General features: G+C 37.3%; 1 protein-coding gene and 1 long non-coding RNA gene across 3 annotated transcripts; one reads left to right on the top strand and one right to left on the bottom strand.

Moving 5' to 3' along the window:
* Nucleotides 1–742: 742 nt before the first annotated feature.
* Nucleotides 743–16,352, bottom strand: LOC127860466 (natural resistance-associated macrophage protein 2-like). Of its 2 annotated transcripts, XM_052398551.1 has the most exons (15): nt 16,056–16,352; nt 15,195–15,314; nt 14,258–14,380; nt 13,628–13,854; nt 12,588–12,726; nt 11,084–11,239; nt 10,417–10,486; nt 9,660–9,766; nt 8,878–8,967; nt 7,736–7,765; nt 4,025–4,245; nt 3,535–3,610; nt 3,084–3,161; nt 2,583–2,615; nt 743–2,252 (listed from the first exon to the last, which is right to left on the bottom strand). In XM_052398551.1, exons 2-15 carry the CDS (start codon nt 15,279–15,281, stop codon nt 2,109–2,111), a joined length of 1,581 nt encoding a protein of 526 aa, XP_052254511.1. In that variant the 5' UTR covers nt 15,282–15,314; nt 16,056–16,352; the 3' UTR covers nt 743–2,108. The 2 variants fall into 2 exon arrangements, with proteins under 2 accessions (XP_052254511.1, XP_052254510.1); XM_052398550.1 differs by lacking the exon at nt 16,056–16,352 and having other exon boundaries at nt 15,195–15,935.
* On the top strand, nt 8,361–9,022 carry LOC127860475 (uncharacterized). The gene is made up of 2 exons (XR_008039817.1): nt 8,361–8,425; nt 8,682–9,022. It is a non-coding gene; the product is annotated as an uncharacterized LOC127860475 (long non-coding RNA).
* Nucleotides 16,353–17,461: the final 1,109 nt, after the last annotated feature.

Below are 17,461 nucleotides of genomic sequence, written 5' to 3'. Positions count from 1 at the left end.
CCAATAACTGGCATGCACTATGCTTTATTAAAAGAACTTTACTTTAAGAAAAGAACAATAAAATAAAACAACTAACTGGCTTATTTAATCAGAAAATATGTTTTCAGATGTATTACATATGTCAATATTGACTCGACATCACGCGATTATTTGTCTCTTACTTGCAGATTTTTCTTTATTTAGTTCCACCTCCGACCAGCTGATGTTGACCTGATTGCTTTAAAGTTATATCAACACTCTCATATGCTTGTTTAAAAATATTAATTTATTGACATGAAATATCGAGAAACACATTTTATTTAGTAGCAGTGTTCATACTGTTCAAACAGAGTCGCGAATATCATTGTTTCGTTAAATTGAATCTTTATCGAACATTTAATACTGTTTATGTACAAATTGTTAGTAAATAAGGTGTTGCAAAATTATTTCATAAATAAGTTGTGAATGCTTTTGAACAGTTTTCTTTAGGTTTTCTGAAAATAATACAGAATTGTCTTTGAGATAATACCGATTTTGATTTTGATTTTCGTATCAAAGGGAGACAAATAATATTGTTCACGGGCCCTTGCGCCGTTAGACAAGAAATATCTTTAAAAAGATATACGGCGTTGATGTTGATATGTTTGCGACCTGTGAAAGGAGATGGAATGAAGCGACCATGTATTTTAATGAAGGTAGTGAGTGATAATAAGATAATATATTTTACTGTATTAACAAATAAGACATGAAGAACAAGAAGAGGTGACATTGTATGTTATATTGTCAATAAGTACTCATAATTGAACGAGTAGTACATTAGTTTCAATAAGAAAAGAAAACAAATTCGCAACTGAAACACTTTGAACATAATGTTGGAATTAAATAAAAGATAATGTGTTATAATGTGTAAAGATGTTAGTAGAATGTACATATAAAAGACTCAATATTTCAAGCATCATAGTGACATGAATTTTTGCAGAAAGACATAACTTTATATTAAACAAAAATAACAAAACAAAGTACAAAGAAACATATTTACACTAATAAACGCAAAAATGGATTAGAATTAATCAAAGACAGATATATTTCCAACACCTATATATTTCCTTAGCATCGGGGGCTACCGCCCCCGAACCCCCGCTTTGTCGATAGTGGTAAACAACTGCGTACCGTTAAAGTGCAATCTAGCCTGGTTTGTAGTGTTTAGTGTGACAGCTACGGCATGTAAACAATAGCTTCTTTTGATTGTAGAGACATGTGTTTAATGCTATACTGCTTCGTAAACTAAGGGGAAGCGTTTCGATGTAATGTTTAGAGGATGTTTTGTATCATGACAGTTTTTAATGTATTGTAATTTACATGCAATTTACAATATATTCATGTTTCAGTTCAAATGATATGCATCCAATGTTTACGGTGATTTTTGCATTATTAGCCAATGCACAATTCGGATTTATTCATTTGCGACCTATCATGAATGAAGGTCATCTAAGGTCAAAAGTGACGTTAAACAGCTACGCCCCCGAAAAATGCAAGCATTCGTTAAAATATTATCTCCTTTTACACAGAAAAGAAACTTTATATAGTTCCGCAAGAAAACACATATCCTTATACATCATGACATCACAAATAAACGGACCATTTTCAAGATATCGAAATTGTGTAGAGAAAGCTTTTGTTGGTGAAAATCTATATAACATACACTATCGCATGTACTCACCGATGACTAGTCCACACACATCTTTAAAAACCATAACGTGAAAAAAACACCTTACACGAAAATCCATTTGTCAATATAATATCAATTTCAATATCATGTTCGTCATACTATTTTAATAAAGCGTTGTTTTTTTTTTTGCTATATTGCATGTATTTTAATGCACTAAAATAGTAGATAAACCTGTCTTAATATTGCCTTAGGTAAGACTAGTTCAACTGGTTCCATATTCACACAACGTACGAGAGGTTTAAAATAAATGAAATATCACAGTTTAGCATTGCTGCATAAAGAAACCTACATATACTCATGGGTACACATACTCTGTAACCTTCACGAAATTTAACAGATACTTCGATGAACCGTTAGTGTCCCATTTGATTCAGCGATGTCTTTAAGAGAACACCGTTCTTCACGCCTCGTCGTTTCTCATTCTTCTGTAGTTCATGCCAGATGGTTCATCGTCTGCATCAGGTAGGTACCTCATGGATCGCCTCTGTTCCCTTTCCGCCACGATGTGGGAGCAGTCGACACCTCGTTTCTCGCCGATAAATAACTAGAAAGTGTAAATTTAGCACATATTTGTTTCTAAGGCCGAAAGCCGACAAACTTTAGATCAACATTCAAAACTTCCACTCTGAAAATGTAAGTCTCGATCAATCAGTATACAAGTAATTAACGGTTTGACAGCGTATGTAATCTTAAGTACTAAATATAAAATAAAAGAAAGCAGTACAGTATATAGGAAACTATTGCAGATAAATAATATGACTAGTATAGATATTACCAACATCAAAATAACGGACATGAAGCGAAATTAGAGGGCATGGCTAATAGAGATCTTACATATTAAAAATGCACGCAGTGATCGAAAAAAAATACTTACTCGTAGTCTTAAAACATTGTCCGGGCCAATTGCCTGAAAATTACACAGCTAGGTTAGTAACACGATCAGGTATAGTCCAAACATTCGTAATATCCGGTTAGTATAATTATCTACGATTCCAAACTAAATATTAAAAACTTCTTCACGAGTAAATCCAATTTTAACGTCTTCATTAACATCATATTGGTGTTGATGGCGGTATTATTAACAACAATAAAAGTCAATATGGTGAATGCTTTTCGATTAGATACGATGTCAATAAATGGTTGGATCGTGAGCATGAAAACAATAACATATTGAAGTGTCAGTCAAACAATGACAATTTTGAATAACACGAAGAACATGAAACAAAAAACTTAAAAAATAACGAACAACATGTTCTTGTTAGAAAGTGAACTTTAGTAAAGAGTGTTGAATTTGATCATGTATAATGATGATATGTTATTATACTAACTTGTATTTAGCTAAATTAGTTTTAAACTACATGCGTATTCCACTCACAATATAAAGCACATAGCAGCTGTAAATGAAGAGAACGACTGCGGTGACCAGGTAGACCCACCAGGCGTCCCCTGCGCCCTGAAACAGGCGAACATGACTCTGTGTCTTGTTTGCTTCTAACAGTGTCTACTTTTTCTGTATAAAAAATGCAACATTTTGCTTCTATCTAAGTGAGTACTTTTTCTTTATATAAAAGAATGCAACATCGAACAATTAAACCATTTATATAAATTGAGACAATCAGAAAAGTGTTTGCACACCGGAAAACAGTGTTCTCGGTCCGGGCCGCTGATGACGTTCCCTTAAAAGTCGTTTTTTTTAGATTGCTGAATATATATAAGGCTTAAACCCTCTATTGCATACAATTAATTTGTTTCAATATAAAACAATAGTTAGCAATAAATATTACCATGATTAATTAAACGTATATATCAAGGGCGTTTACTCTTACCACAAAAAGGATCACAAGATAGAAGTTGATGATCATAACGAGCGCAGCTAGACACCACACAACCACTTTTAATATCCTGTAATAAATAATAGACCTTTCTAACTTAAATATGCCCATGCATGTAAACAGATTTCAGCTCGACAGATAACGATTAACACAAACTCAGTCCATGCGACTTATTTATAAACAAGGACTGCTAAACATTTCGCATTGAGCACTTAGACGAAATCTCGCTCTTTTCCTTCGGTCAATATGCCGGAAATTTCCACAGAGTCAAAATTTAGAAAAAGATAATAAAAACATTAATGCAGTTTTATGAATATTCTTTGATACTTTCTCATATCGGGCAGAGCCTTTAACGCAGCATAAAATGACTATATAGCAAGCATACAATGTATACACGAAGGAGATTCACTTCTAACTACGCGATGGTGAATGTGTTGTCCTAATAAATCCAAGCACCGTATGCCTCATCGCTATGTAAACTCACCTGCCATTTTTAAAATCGCCCATGATGCGTTCGCTGCTGGTGAAATGGAGTACCGGAAGTAGCGCGAACGGAAGTTGAACGCTCTGCAAGACGTTGAGCCAGTTGTTCATGGCGTCAAGATCGCTTGTAGCAATTATTGCCACCACTATGGTCGGCACCATGGCTATCGACCGCGTCAGCAACACTCGCTTCCATTTGGCCCATTTAATATTAATAAAACCCTAAAACACACAGAGAAGTGTTAATGTTTATAGAACAGTTGGTCTGGACTGCCAACCAGCTATACATTTGAAAAAAGTCATAAACTCTTTAGCCCGTTCATAAAAACCCACCATACACAAACTTCATTGGTATGCATGCGATTCACAGTGTTTATTTTATGCTTAACGGTGGTTTATAGAGAAACATCAGTGAATTAAAACTGATAATTCACTGTTTCAAACGGTGAAAAATAACAGTGAAAATTATCAATAATTTTCACTGTTTTACTGTGAAATGACGCTATTTTTTTAACGAAATGACGTCATTATTCTAGCGAAATTTTTCAGTTAAACTCTTTTACAATGTTAATAAACGGTGAAAAAAAGGATAAAACAAAAGTAAAATGTGTTAGATTCCGTTGAATATCATTTTTAATTCACTCGTGATCATAGAAAAAATATTTTTGCACTCGTGGCCCACAGAATCCAACAAATATCCTCTAGATTTATATCTTATAAAAAGCAACTATTGTAAAGCCAAATTTATTTTCAATACATAAAGGATAATTGTTGTATTCGGTGGAATATCGATTTTATGTTATGCTTTCCGGTGGTTTATAGAAAAATACCAGTGAAATAAAACTGATAATTCAATGTTTTAAACAGTGAAAAATAACAGTGGAAAATATTGATATTTTTCACTATTTTACTGTGAAGTGACGTCATTTTTTTCGACGAAATGACGTCATTAATCAAGCGAAATTATCCAGTTACACTCTTTAACAATATAAATAAAGGATGAAAAAGCATAAAATAAAATTAAAATTTGTTGGATTCAATGGAATATCGATTTTAATTCACTCGTGATCATAAAAAAATATATTTTATATGATCAATCGTGAAATAAAATCGATATTCCATCGAATCCAACAAATATCCTCTATTAGAATCACGGGTGATCATAGAAAATGATATTTTCACGAGTGTCACAGCCACGAGTGAAATTCTATTTTTTTCTATGATCACGAGTGAACTAAAATTGAAATTCCACCGAATCCAACAATTTTTCTTTTTATTTTATGTTTTTTTTTCATCGTTTATTTAAATTGTAAAAGTGTTAAAAAGGGCCTTTTCACATATTGTGGCATGTATTAAAGTTTGTCATTAAATGCTTTATATTGATAAATGTTAACATTGGATCTAAAAAGCTCTAGTAAAAAAAAATAAACAAAAAAGTAGCCCTCAGCTGGGCTCGAACCACTGACCTTTGGAGTAAAGTTTTACGCTTAGACCACTCGGCCATCCGTGCTCATACTATGAATGTTGTATTTTATACTTTATATTAGCAATCATCGCAGTGTCACCAAATTTAACGACAACAACCAAACTCTCCAAATAATTAAATCGTCTCGCGTTGCAACGCTTTATACTTTTCAGGGTTTTAAATCGTCAAAAGATACATTTAATGGATATTTTAGAGCATGGTAACTGTTCAGTATTACTATTTCCTCACAAATATCATATTTACAACGAAAATTTGCGAATCTGAAACTTTTTTTCAAATTTTGTAATTTACCCAAACGTTAGGCCAAAAAAAAAAATAGTCTTGGTTCAGGGAACCCGACCGACCCTATTTTTTGCCCCCGACCCTAACGATTTTTTTGGTCCATGGAAAAAAATCTGATGGCGAAAATGCTAAAATCTCGTAAAATTTCATTGAAAACAGCCACCAATTAAACCTGGATTGGTTTTCTATATTTTTCTCTTTGTTTCAATGAAAGTGTTCGCAATTTGAACAGTGAACAATAACCGGTCTGCACGTGTATACGAGACATCGCTTGACCTTATTGTTATTAAAGTGCGCATGCTAGCTGGCCAATCAACATTGAGCTCGCTTACACATGAAATGACGTTGTTAAATGAAATGTAAAAATGGGTGGAGCTATGGAGTAATATTCGGTCATTCATGCGCAGACACTGTGCACTTTGAATACACAGTTAATATTGTCGTCTGCAAACAAAATAGCGGCCGGTCGCAAATGTCGTATTATTAAAGATTAAAAATGAAAAGAAGCGTGACAATATTTTAATTATTTCCAAGCTGTCTATTGATCTGAATTTAAAAGTGATAATTAAATAATTAGTTCTATGTCGATGATGTTACAACTTTCTTCCAATTTCCGATCGAAATGAAAAGATGATAATTAATTAATTTGTTTGTTTTACTCGCACACTATGCTAACTGACAGCAGCGTATTTTAATCAAATAAAAATGTGAAAAACAGCGCGGTTTAATTTTAATTAACATTTCAAATTTTTAACACATAGGAAGAGTCATTCATCTACACTACTATAAAAATGGAAGTAACCACTTTGTCTCTAAAGTCGCTAACATGGCGTCTTTAACCTTAAAGCGTTGTTGGACGAAAAAGAGTCATAAAAAAAAAAATAATTAAAACACAAAACACTAGAACATTCAAAGAGTCATGGAAACTTGACAACAATTGGCTTCGCTTTGATAATGAATCAAAATCAATGTACTGTGACGCCCTTAGCCTGTACAAACCAATAGCAACATTCAAATTTATGTACACTGCTCACTTCCTGTGCGATGCGCTCAAACCCATTGCCATTTTATCAAAAAATGTACCAGAAGAAAGACTTGTGCTATTCTGAGGTTACCCTCCTTTTGACAGCCACTATTCAGACTCTTGAGCACTTGTCGGAGACTAGGTCAGGTCTCATGATGAAAAAAATTCTGAAGGTCACACCCCAAACACCAGAGACTCATAAAGATGGCTTGTTCACTTTTGAATATGAAGGTCACACTATCACAGACAGACAAAGAAAAAATGGTTGGCTAAAAGAAATTTTGGGCCAGCGCTAGCCCTGAAGAAGTGCATAAAGAGCTAGGAATATTGAATAATATACAACGACTAAATACCACATGTGCAATATTAATCATTTGGTCAGTGTTTAAACAATCATGGGTGCATTAACTGACCCTTTTTCACCCTGAAATCAGTCGACTGGTAAAAAAAAAAAAAAAAAAAAAACCTACCTACCCTCCTACATTTTTCTGGCCATGTTCCCTGAACCAAGACTATTTTTTTTTTTGGCCTTAAAAGATCCCTTTAACTGGACAATCTCGCTGGAATAATGACGTCATTTCGTAAAAATTATTATTATTGTTTGAAACAGTGAATAATCAGTTTTAATCCACTGATATTTTTATATAAACCACCGGAAGCACAAAATACAGAGGAACAATCAACAAAAATCGAAAGGTGGTCGTCAACAAACCGTTTAGTAGTTAAGTAAAGGTTAGAATGTACTAGTATTTAAAAACACAACAGAACCATGAGCTTTAATATAGGTACCATTACAAGAAAATAACAAAATAATTGTCATACCAGTTAATAATACATAACTACTACACATCGGTACCTATGTATTATTTTAAACCACACTATTTTACGTATCATGTGTATATGTGTTCATGTACACTCACCTGCATTACAAACTGCCCCGCGTATGTTCCCTGCAACAGATGGAAAAATGCTTAGTACATGTAATTATTTCGCGTACGGATTTACGAATGTACCGTGAAAGCAAACATCAATGGTGCAAAATGAAATTTCCGGCAAGCGCTACATCTCGCTACATCATATATTTCGTCATACCCTAAATCTTGTAAAAGAACTAGAGCATGCACTTGAGAATGTGTTATTTGACCAGCTCGCCACATTCAATTAATTAGTTCGTGACCAACAAGAGGCTATACATATGCACAGAGGAGGTTCAACTTTCTTTTAGTGGTTGATTCACATAAATAAAAGCACAAACTGCAGATGACTTGTGTGAAGTAGCGGAGGTGATTTTCGCATTGCAACCGGAAAGTAACGGTTTGACCAGGCAACATTGTAATGATCTGTCCAAACACACAAAGTGATGTGTATTCCCAGGAAACGAACGCTAATGTTAGTGCCGACGCAACGATATTGTGGTAGTTTGTAAGTTGCTACTGTTGTTTTGTAGCATTCGATACCTTGGCGCCGGGAACCAGGCTGTATAAGGTTCTTGTGGGTTGTTAATTTTCCTTTCGGCCTCGATGCGCTTTTTTGTTATCTGCCCTTGCATGCTCGTTTTTGGCGCCGTTCGTTTGCCAGGCATGCAGAAGCCCCGTAGAGCCCCCAAAGAGGTATATATTCGTTGTATTATAAGAAATTACCTTTGCTCTTTAAAGTGTCGTATTGTAAATTTCTAATTTTCTGTTCGTAATGCGTTCAACTTTAAAGTTGTTTTATGTTATCAGTTTTCGCGACTAAAATCTACCATGGCTTCCCCAAATTAACGACATTGGAATTACCTATTATTCTTTATATATGTATTTTCCAGAATTAATCACTATTTAGATGTGTCATTAAATGTATTTATTTTTTTCCTTTAACTTGTAGTTTGACGTAGACGATTGTCAGTGACATTGTTTAATAAATTCGAAGTCAAACGTGACAAACGACATTGTCTTCAGTCAACTCACGGTCTAAACTTACAGCTGAATTGTATGCATTTAAAACCAAACTGTTTTCTATGCAATCGAGCTTTAATAGACAGGCTTAAAGCAACACAGTGCAGAAGCTATTACCCGCTTACCGTCATGGTGGAGCTCTGCCCCGCCGCCAGGATGCCGACCCCCCAGATGACCTTCATAGTGAAGCCGTACCGCTCGTACAACCAGTCGCCCTGAAACGCAGAGCGCAAATGTCTATATATATATATATATATATATATATATATATATATATATATATATATATATATATATATATATTATAATACAAACAAACAAAACAGGTTGTGTCATACTAGTATTTGTATAATTTAAGTTTATCTACAGTTGACTTTTAGGAAAGTTTTGGATATCCTATCACTGCATGTTCATGGGAAGTTGATTAATTGATTTAATTGTAAGTATACGTGTCCATTTTTACCTCTTTTTAAACAGTATACTAGTTATTTAGACTTAGTTAAAACTACGGATAACAAGTAAACCGTACATTTTCTTGCTTAATTTGCTTATAAAAACGTGATTTCTAGCTCTAACAAATATACAGTATAACTTCATGTTGTATGAATATTATGTCATGTATGCGTCGCACTGCTACCCATAGAATAGTAAAGAATGGATCTCGAATTCGAATCCTATCAAAAATGTGGTTGGATTTATGGTCATTCTCCGGTAACTCTCATTCAGGGCAGTTATCAGTTACTGACAACAGTATTTGCACTTTGTACAGACTGACAAACTGCTCAGAGCGACCAAACTTACACAGGAAAAGTGTGAGCAGGCTTATTGACCCTGTGTGAAATAAATCAAATCCGATAAAAAAAACGGTGGACAAATCCGAGACAAATAAAAGCTTCCGGCGTCGTACCGCGAGACGCAGACTGGCATCTTCCTTGTCGGCACGGTCGGAAAAAACGGAAGCGAACACCGCCATCACAAACATGTTAATGATGAAAGACACCAGCAGCGCTATAGCTGAAACAAGAAATACATAACACATAACCGTAACACGAATCTCGTAAAGGTTTAAGTTAAAGACACGAATGTTTTCGAAACTACATAATACAGCCGACAATTAAATACTTAAATACGACAGGAAGCTCATTATCTGGTCGTCACTCATGTGTTCGCTCAAATGTCCTGGCTCCTTCTCTACGATATACCTTGTATAAACAATGGTAGACATGTATATGCAGTGGGGCTCGGCGATGTGAATAACTATATGACCCGTACTATTTGCTATAATACACACATATTTCATTATCAATAATCTATACTACATAAAAGTATAAATATGGGCTCCATGCAAAAATATAAAAAAACAAGACTATTGCCAATCAATATATGTCCCCTACCGGCTCCACCATTGTAATAAATATTTTTTTATTTGTTGCCATAACAACCAGAATTTTAAACGTAGGAACAAAATGAAATGACGTGCATACTGCCCCTATTGCCATCCATCCATATTTCAAATTTCATGAAAAAATATTAAGAACGTTTAAAGTTATCGCAGGATCCAGAAAAGTGTGACAGACTCACAGACTCACGAACACATAAAGCGCAAACCATAAGTCCCCTCCGGTAAAACCGGTAGGGGACAATAACATATAAAGACTGCTCACTTGACTCGATTGCATAGTACATGTTTGCCTCCTTAACGGCGTGTTTGTTCTTCCGGTCTATATCACGTGACTGAAAAACCATCAGCGGATTGTTGTAAATGGGCGATGCAATTTCAGTGGTGCAATTTTAACAAGTTAAACATACATATATAAAAGATAAATAATTTTATATGTGGAAATGTACACGTGCGCAAATAGATATTATGTAGCATGAGTTTGTTTCTTATAAGGTCCTTTAATTATGAAAGAAGCTTAATTATTTAAGGACCTAGAGTTCGGCCTAACAGTAGCACTCTTCCATAATCTACATTTAGAAACACATTAAAGAATAAGACAATTCTTGAACCATATTCATGAATGCGATCGCCAGATTCTTTTTTTTAATATAAAAGTTTATTGTTGATGGCGACCACAGACCGAAGTTAATTCTACTCGCCGACAGGTACGGTCAATTATGGCGAAATCATGTTATATGGAGTCTTGCGACCGATAGGTTCCGTGTGCGAGCCCCGCACAGGGAGTGTCCTAAATAATCTTTCAAAAGACATAATGTAATTGTTCTACTATCAGTCGGACTCGAGAAAGTTTTCTTATGAATAAGATTTTCGGTGCAATCGAACTAAAATAAAATGAAATACACGTTTGTTAAAGCTTATAACAAACCCACCTGTACAAGGGCGCTGTGTAGGTAGAGGTTGTGGGGCATGATGACAGCGCCGACGATGCCGACGAGTTGCTGGACTTGGGACTTGTCGCAGTCCTGGCACCAGGGGATGGCGAGGCCCTTGAGGATCTCCGTCTGGCTGGGTACCACCGTGATGTACTGGCGACAGAAGAACGTTATATACTGGCGACAGAAGGAACGCTGATATACTGGCGACCAAGGAACGTGATACTAGTATAGTGGCAACAAAGGAATGTGATACACTTGCGATAGAAGAACGTGGAATTCTGGCGACACAGGAACGTGATATACTGGCGAGAAAGGAACGTTATATAATTGCGACAGAAGAAAGTGTTATATTGGCGAAAAAGGGACGCTATATACTGGCGATAGAGGGCGTGATATACTGGCGACATAAGAACGTGATATACTGGCGACACAGAAACGCAATATACTGGCGATAGTGGAACGAGATATATTGGGGACAGAGAACTGTGATATACTGGCGACAGAGGAATGTGTTATACTGGTTACGTAAGAATGCCGGGTCAAGGGACTGTGATATACTGGCGACAGGAGAACGCCGAGTCAAGGGACCGTGATATACTGGCGACAGAAGAACACGGAATCAAGGGACCGTGGTAAACTTGCGAAAGAGAAACCCTGGGTCAAGGGACCGTGATATACTGGCGATAGACGAACACTGGGTCAAAGGAACGTGATATACTGGCGACAGAGAAACCCTGGGTCAAGGGAACATGATATACTGGCGACAGAAAAACGCTGGGTCAAGGGACCGTGTTAAACTTGCGACAGAGGAACCCTGGGTCAAGGGAACGTGATATTCTGGCGACAAAGAAACCCTGGGTCAAGGGAACATGATATACTGGCGACAGAGGAACCCTGGGTTAAGAACTTAAGAAACCGTGATATACTGGCGACAGAAGAGCGCTGAGTCAAGGGACCATGGTAAACTTGCGACCGAGGAACCCTTGGTCGATCTTACATGTAAACGGGAGACATATGAACCCTGGGTCAAGGGAACGTGATATACTGGCGATAGACAAACCATGGGTCAAGGGAACGTGATGTAGTGGCGACAAAGAAAACCTGGGTCAAGGGACCGTGATATACGTGCGACAAAGAAACCCTGGGTCAAGAGACCGTGATATACTGGCGACAGAGGGACGTGAAGTATAGTCCCTTATGAGCCTGTACATTCTACATTTAACCTTCCTTAAAGAGACTTCGTTGACACGAAAATTTCAATAAAATACGGACTGCACAGGCTAATCTGAGACGGCACTTTGCGCATATGCATTAAGCCAGGTTTTCTCACAGCGCAACTCATTTAAACTGATGAGTTGTGATTTCATACGAGTATAACTTATTTGAACTTCTGTTCTGACCCATTTCTTTTTGTCGATATAGGCATGAATATACATGTGTCAAATAATGAACTATGACCGTCCGATATGTCATTGCTACAAAAAATGCATGCACTCACAATGTAGAGGAAGGTTCCCGCCATGGTGGTGACGAGCGCGCCAAAGAACGCCTCCAACTTCCGGAGCCCGTAGTTCTCAAGGAAGAGGAACGTGAACGTGTCGGCGCCGGTGATTAGTACCCCTGCCCATATCGGTACCCTGAAAGATACGACGGACAAAACATATCAGCTATTGATTTTCATTTTATTCGAAACCATGATTGATAACACAAAGCGTCGAACGTATGGACGTTGTTTTAACTCAAGCGATTTAGTGATTCAATCGTTTAGTTTTTTACTAAGCACGGGATACAAATGTGGTACCTCTCGACCAATAGCATATCATGATAAGTTAGGAATGTTAGAAGTTATATGGCGGCGCATTTTTTCAATCTCAAAGTATAATCATTGGCGCAACTTTGTTATGGAAGTATACGCTAAGTTCCCACTGGTGATATAATTTCTAAGTTTACTTAGGACTTTGGAAAACAGATCAGTTTTAAAGATTTCTTTTAATACCTTTTTATGTGCTTAGTTTTCGAGCATGTAAATAATTTGACTGATCACACAATAACGGGAAATCAAATTGCTAGTACATATGAAGATACATACATCTAGGTAACAACATTTTTTGTAGAAATACAGCCTCTTCTATAAGAAGACAAAATCATGCCAAACTAATGCTTTAATCACGACAATAATAATCTTATGTTAAATACACAACCAATATTTAATACTAGGATAAACAAATAATCTCATTTAACTCATACCCAAATAAAAAACACTCCGTATTTTCCACAAATCACACATAAATAACGATATCCCTTGGGGCTTATGTCACATTACAAATATGTGTGCATGAGTGGATTTCAAAGTTTATGAAGCCCGTTCTCTTGTCCGGTATGGCGACCACCAAAAGATTTTAAAAGCGCCGGGAGTGTGAACTCAACCTTGATTTAATTCGCAGGTAGACCAATCAATCACTGCGCGAACTGGACACCCGCTGAAATGTAGCTGAGTCCGTCCACTGGGCGATATAACACGTGAATTAAAACACCTACTTTCCAGACGACAACAGGTTGATGGCGATGCCGGATCCGATCACTTCCTGGATGTCGCTGCCGATAATGGCGATCTCCATCATGATCCATAGCACGAGTCGGGGAACGAGCGGGAACTCGTGGCGGCACACTTCCGCCAGATCGAGGCCAGTCACGCAGCCGAGGCGCGCCGCGAGCAGTTGCAGGACCAGGCCCATAACCGTGGACCACATCAGCACCCATAGCAACTGTTCAGATACACGTTTTTGTTAAAGATTGTGCAAAAAAGTAATATTAGTAAACACTATTTTTTGAGTGTTCTCTTGTGTTTCAAAACCTATGTTGTTAACATAGCGATTGTGTTTTTTTGTGTGTAAATAATAGTTATCTCAATACTAGTAAATTAATTTAAAATTATGCACGTTCCATGCAGTATATAAGAAGCTATTGTATATTTTTAAAAAAAGTGCAATTATGCATAATTTATACTGATGTTCGCGAACAGTATATGTGTGCTGCATGTATACGCCTTGTATTTGGCGATGAACTGATACTGTGTGTTCCCTCCTTGAACTAAGCAATGGACCCGGCACGCAGGCCCGACGTTGTGTATCGCATATAGCGATGTACCGACACGCCGTTTGTTCTCACCTTATACTTGGCGATGGCCCCGGCCTGAAGGTCGGACTCTATGTTGCCGGGATCCAGGTATGCGATACTCATCAGGAACCCCGGACCCGTGAACGCCCACAACTTCCGGAAACTGAACCCCGACTGAAACACAGTGTAGAAAAAGATGCAGTGTTCAAATAGATTGTGATCGTGTACAGTATATTTTAATACTTTTCGTATAGCACATAGCTTTTCGGCAAAGTACGCTTCGAAATTTTCTCTAGCAAATAAAATCAAAGCGGTGGGGGAACTGAAGTTCTTCGCATTAACATAAAATTGGATATAGCTCCTTTTTGAAAAATTAAATAAATTCGTTTCAGATGATTTCTTCCAAATATTACCAACGGGCTCGTTGTTTAATACTTTGCGGACAGAGTGGCAAATATTATGGCACTAGTGTTTAACAACGAGAACAAGTATATATAAATTATAATTGTTTGCAATCTACAAATATTAAATGCCATCGAAATATCGAATGACTGCGACGCTGGCGATATAATGATATGATAGCAATTTGCTTTAAACTTATTTTATATTTATGTCACACAAACACATTGAGTTTATTTATATAATGATCTGAAATCCGACAGCAGGACATAACTCAGGACAAAGGTGGTCATAGAGGCTGTACTGTTGAACTTTGGCGTCAATGTGGTTGTCCGTTAGGAATGCACTTTGGTGTGAACCAGACGGTACAGAACACTTCAGAGCGTTTGATATTCGGTTAAAGCGATCATAACATAGAATAAGGTTGCAGTGATATAACATCTTAATTCTCCCATCATCATCATCATCATCATCAAAATCATCATCATCATCATCATCATCATCATCATCACCAATTTTCGAAATAAAAACTCAGAACGAACGCGCACATCAAATGTATAATGCGATACCGGAAGTATCGAACACTAACATAGGTGCCGGCATCCGGGACCTTGATCTGCCTCCGTGTGATCTCGAAGTTCTGTTCCCGGTCCTCAACCCGCACCTCCTCGTCCATTTGGTCCTGGGGCGACCAGTTAATCGGTGGGCTCTGTAGTGAAGATCTGTCATCACTCGCCATGTACAGTCTTATTAATATTAAGTTGATCAACGAAATGAGTTTACATGTATAAAGAGACTATATTTTAGTCCGATAGAGTCCCTATATATTTTCCGTACGAAATTTAGCTCAGTTTAAATATCGAATGCCGGGCATTCTTTACAAGCTAGAATTATATTTCATTGTTCTCTAAGGTGACATTACATGTTTATATTAATGCTCTACTAATTCTACATTTGGATTGCTCCTACATCCTAGTTGTCCTCATTTAAGCCTATGTCTAAGCAAAGCATACGCTCTGCACTTATTGTTAACTTCACACGTTAGGCCCAAACTATCCGATGTGTGGTTTAAGTCCGTTCAAAATATCGGCCGCCAAAAATTCACAAAAACAACTATTAGCACAACGAACACAGCTCTAATGGTGTGTGTGTGCAAGTTATATGTAATCCTAAAAGCAACGCATTGCAACCTCAACCCATGCTTAATTAATATATCCGCTGTTATAATGTATACATTTGTTACTGTAATATTTAGTTAAAGTTTGTTTAAGGCATTGAAATAGACCTTGGCCCAAATAAGTTTAATATCACAATTAAATATGGTATCTTTTCACTCTATAATAGGTCACATATCGTAAGCTTTTACAGGTCACATATCAGTTTAAGTTTACTTGTACATAAGTCATATCACTGATTGGTATTTTAATTGATAAACAGCACGTGTACATACCCCGCCTCTTATGTCCTGATAACGAATATCGATATGTTAAGTCGCATCATTCATCCACTGCCGGATGAGACTTTTAAAGGCGAACTTATGTTTGTACACATTGCGCAAAGGCGGCACACGTGATTTTGTGAGTCAGTGCAGTGGCAATCAGTTTGACTCGAGTCATTAACATCAAATATTTTATGTCAACCACATGCGTAGAAGTAAAAGTATAATTATGATATACCGGCTATTCTACAATCTGTATTAAAATTGTATTTAATGGCATATTCCCTTAAACGTTATATCGGTATTTTGTCGAACTGTTTAAACACTACTTACACCCATTCAACATGTTATATAAAATATGAATTGTTTACATAACTGTCTCAATATAATGTCCCAATAACTCATGCGAGAAGCACGTGCATGTATTGAGGACTACGGACGTCTTATTTTACATGTTTACGTATTCGCCCAATAACGCGGTTAATGTCACATCATACAATGTCAAACACCGATCTATTCATTGATCTTTAGCCTGCCGATTTTTGTATACATCTACATGATTCACTCGGTTTAAATGTACATTTGTACATAATGTTTATAACGGAATACCGCTAGGGCCATCGTGCTTACACATTAAAATCCAGAGTACGACAATGTCATAGTGCGATAGTACGATGGCGACAATGCGATAGTACGATGGCGAGAATGCGATAGTACGATGGCGACAATGTGACAACGCGATATTACGATGGCGACAATGCGATAGTCATATCGTACTGTCGCCATCGTACTATCGCATTGTCGCCATCGTACTATCGCATTGTCGCCATCGTACTATCGCATTGTCCCCATCGTACTATCGCGTTGTCGTACTGTTGTCATCGTATTATCGCATTGTCGCCATCGTACTATCGCACTGTCGCCATCGCGTTGTCGCACTGTCCTCATCGTAGTATCGCACTATCGCATGGTCGCCATCGAACTATCGCATTGTCGCCATCGTACTATCTCATTGTCGCCAACGCACTATTGCGTTGTCGTACTGTCGTCATCGTAGTATCGCATTGTCGCCATCGTACTCTCGCACTGTCGCCGTCGTATTGTCGCATTTTCCTCATCGTTGTATCGCACTATCGCATTGTCTCCATCGTACTATCGCATTCTTGCCATCGTACTATCGCATTGTCGCCATCTAACTATCGCGTTGTCGCACTGTCTTCATCGTATTATCGCATTGTCGCCATCGTACTATCGCACTGTCGCCATCGTATTGGTGCACTGTCGTCATCGTATTATCGCACTATCGCATTGTCGCCATCGTACAATCGCACTGCCGCCATCCTATTGTCGCACTGTCGCCATCGTACTATCGCATTGTCGCCATCGTACTAGCGCGTTGTGGCATTGTCGTCATAGTA

The sequence above is a fragment of the Dreissena polymorpha genome, chromosome 15 (genome assembly GCF_020536995.1).
Source record: "Dreissena polymorpha isolate Duluth1 chromosome 15, UMN_Dpol_1.0, whole genome shotgun sequence".
Classification (NCBI taxonomy): Eukaryota; Metazoa; Mollusca; class Bivalvia; order Myida; family Dreissenidae; genus Dreissena; species Dreissena polymorpha.
The sequence above is the reverse complement of the archived record's forward strand: the minus strand, read 5'-3'. Positions and strand labels throughout refer to the sequence as shown.

Coding starts and splice junctions, on each gene's coding strand:
- LOC127860466 (XM_052398550.1), bottom strand. CDS start 15,344: ATGGCGAGTGATGACAGATCTTCACTACAGAGCCCACCGATTAACTGG. Junction 14,381..15,194: donor TCCCGGATGCCGGCACCTAT/GTTAGTGTTCGA, acceptor ACTGTGTTTCAG/TCGGGGTTCAGTTTCCGGAA. Junction 8,968..9,659: donor ATGCCAGTCTGCGTCTCGCG/GTACGACGCCGG, acceptor TCTGCGTTTCAG/GGCGACTGGTTGTACGAGCG.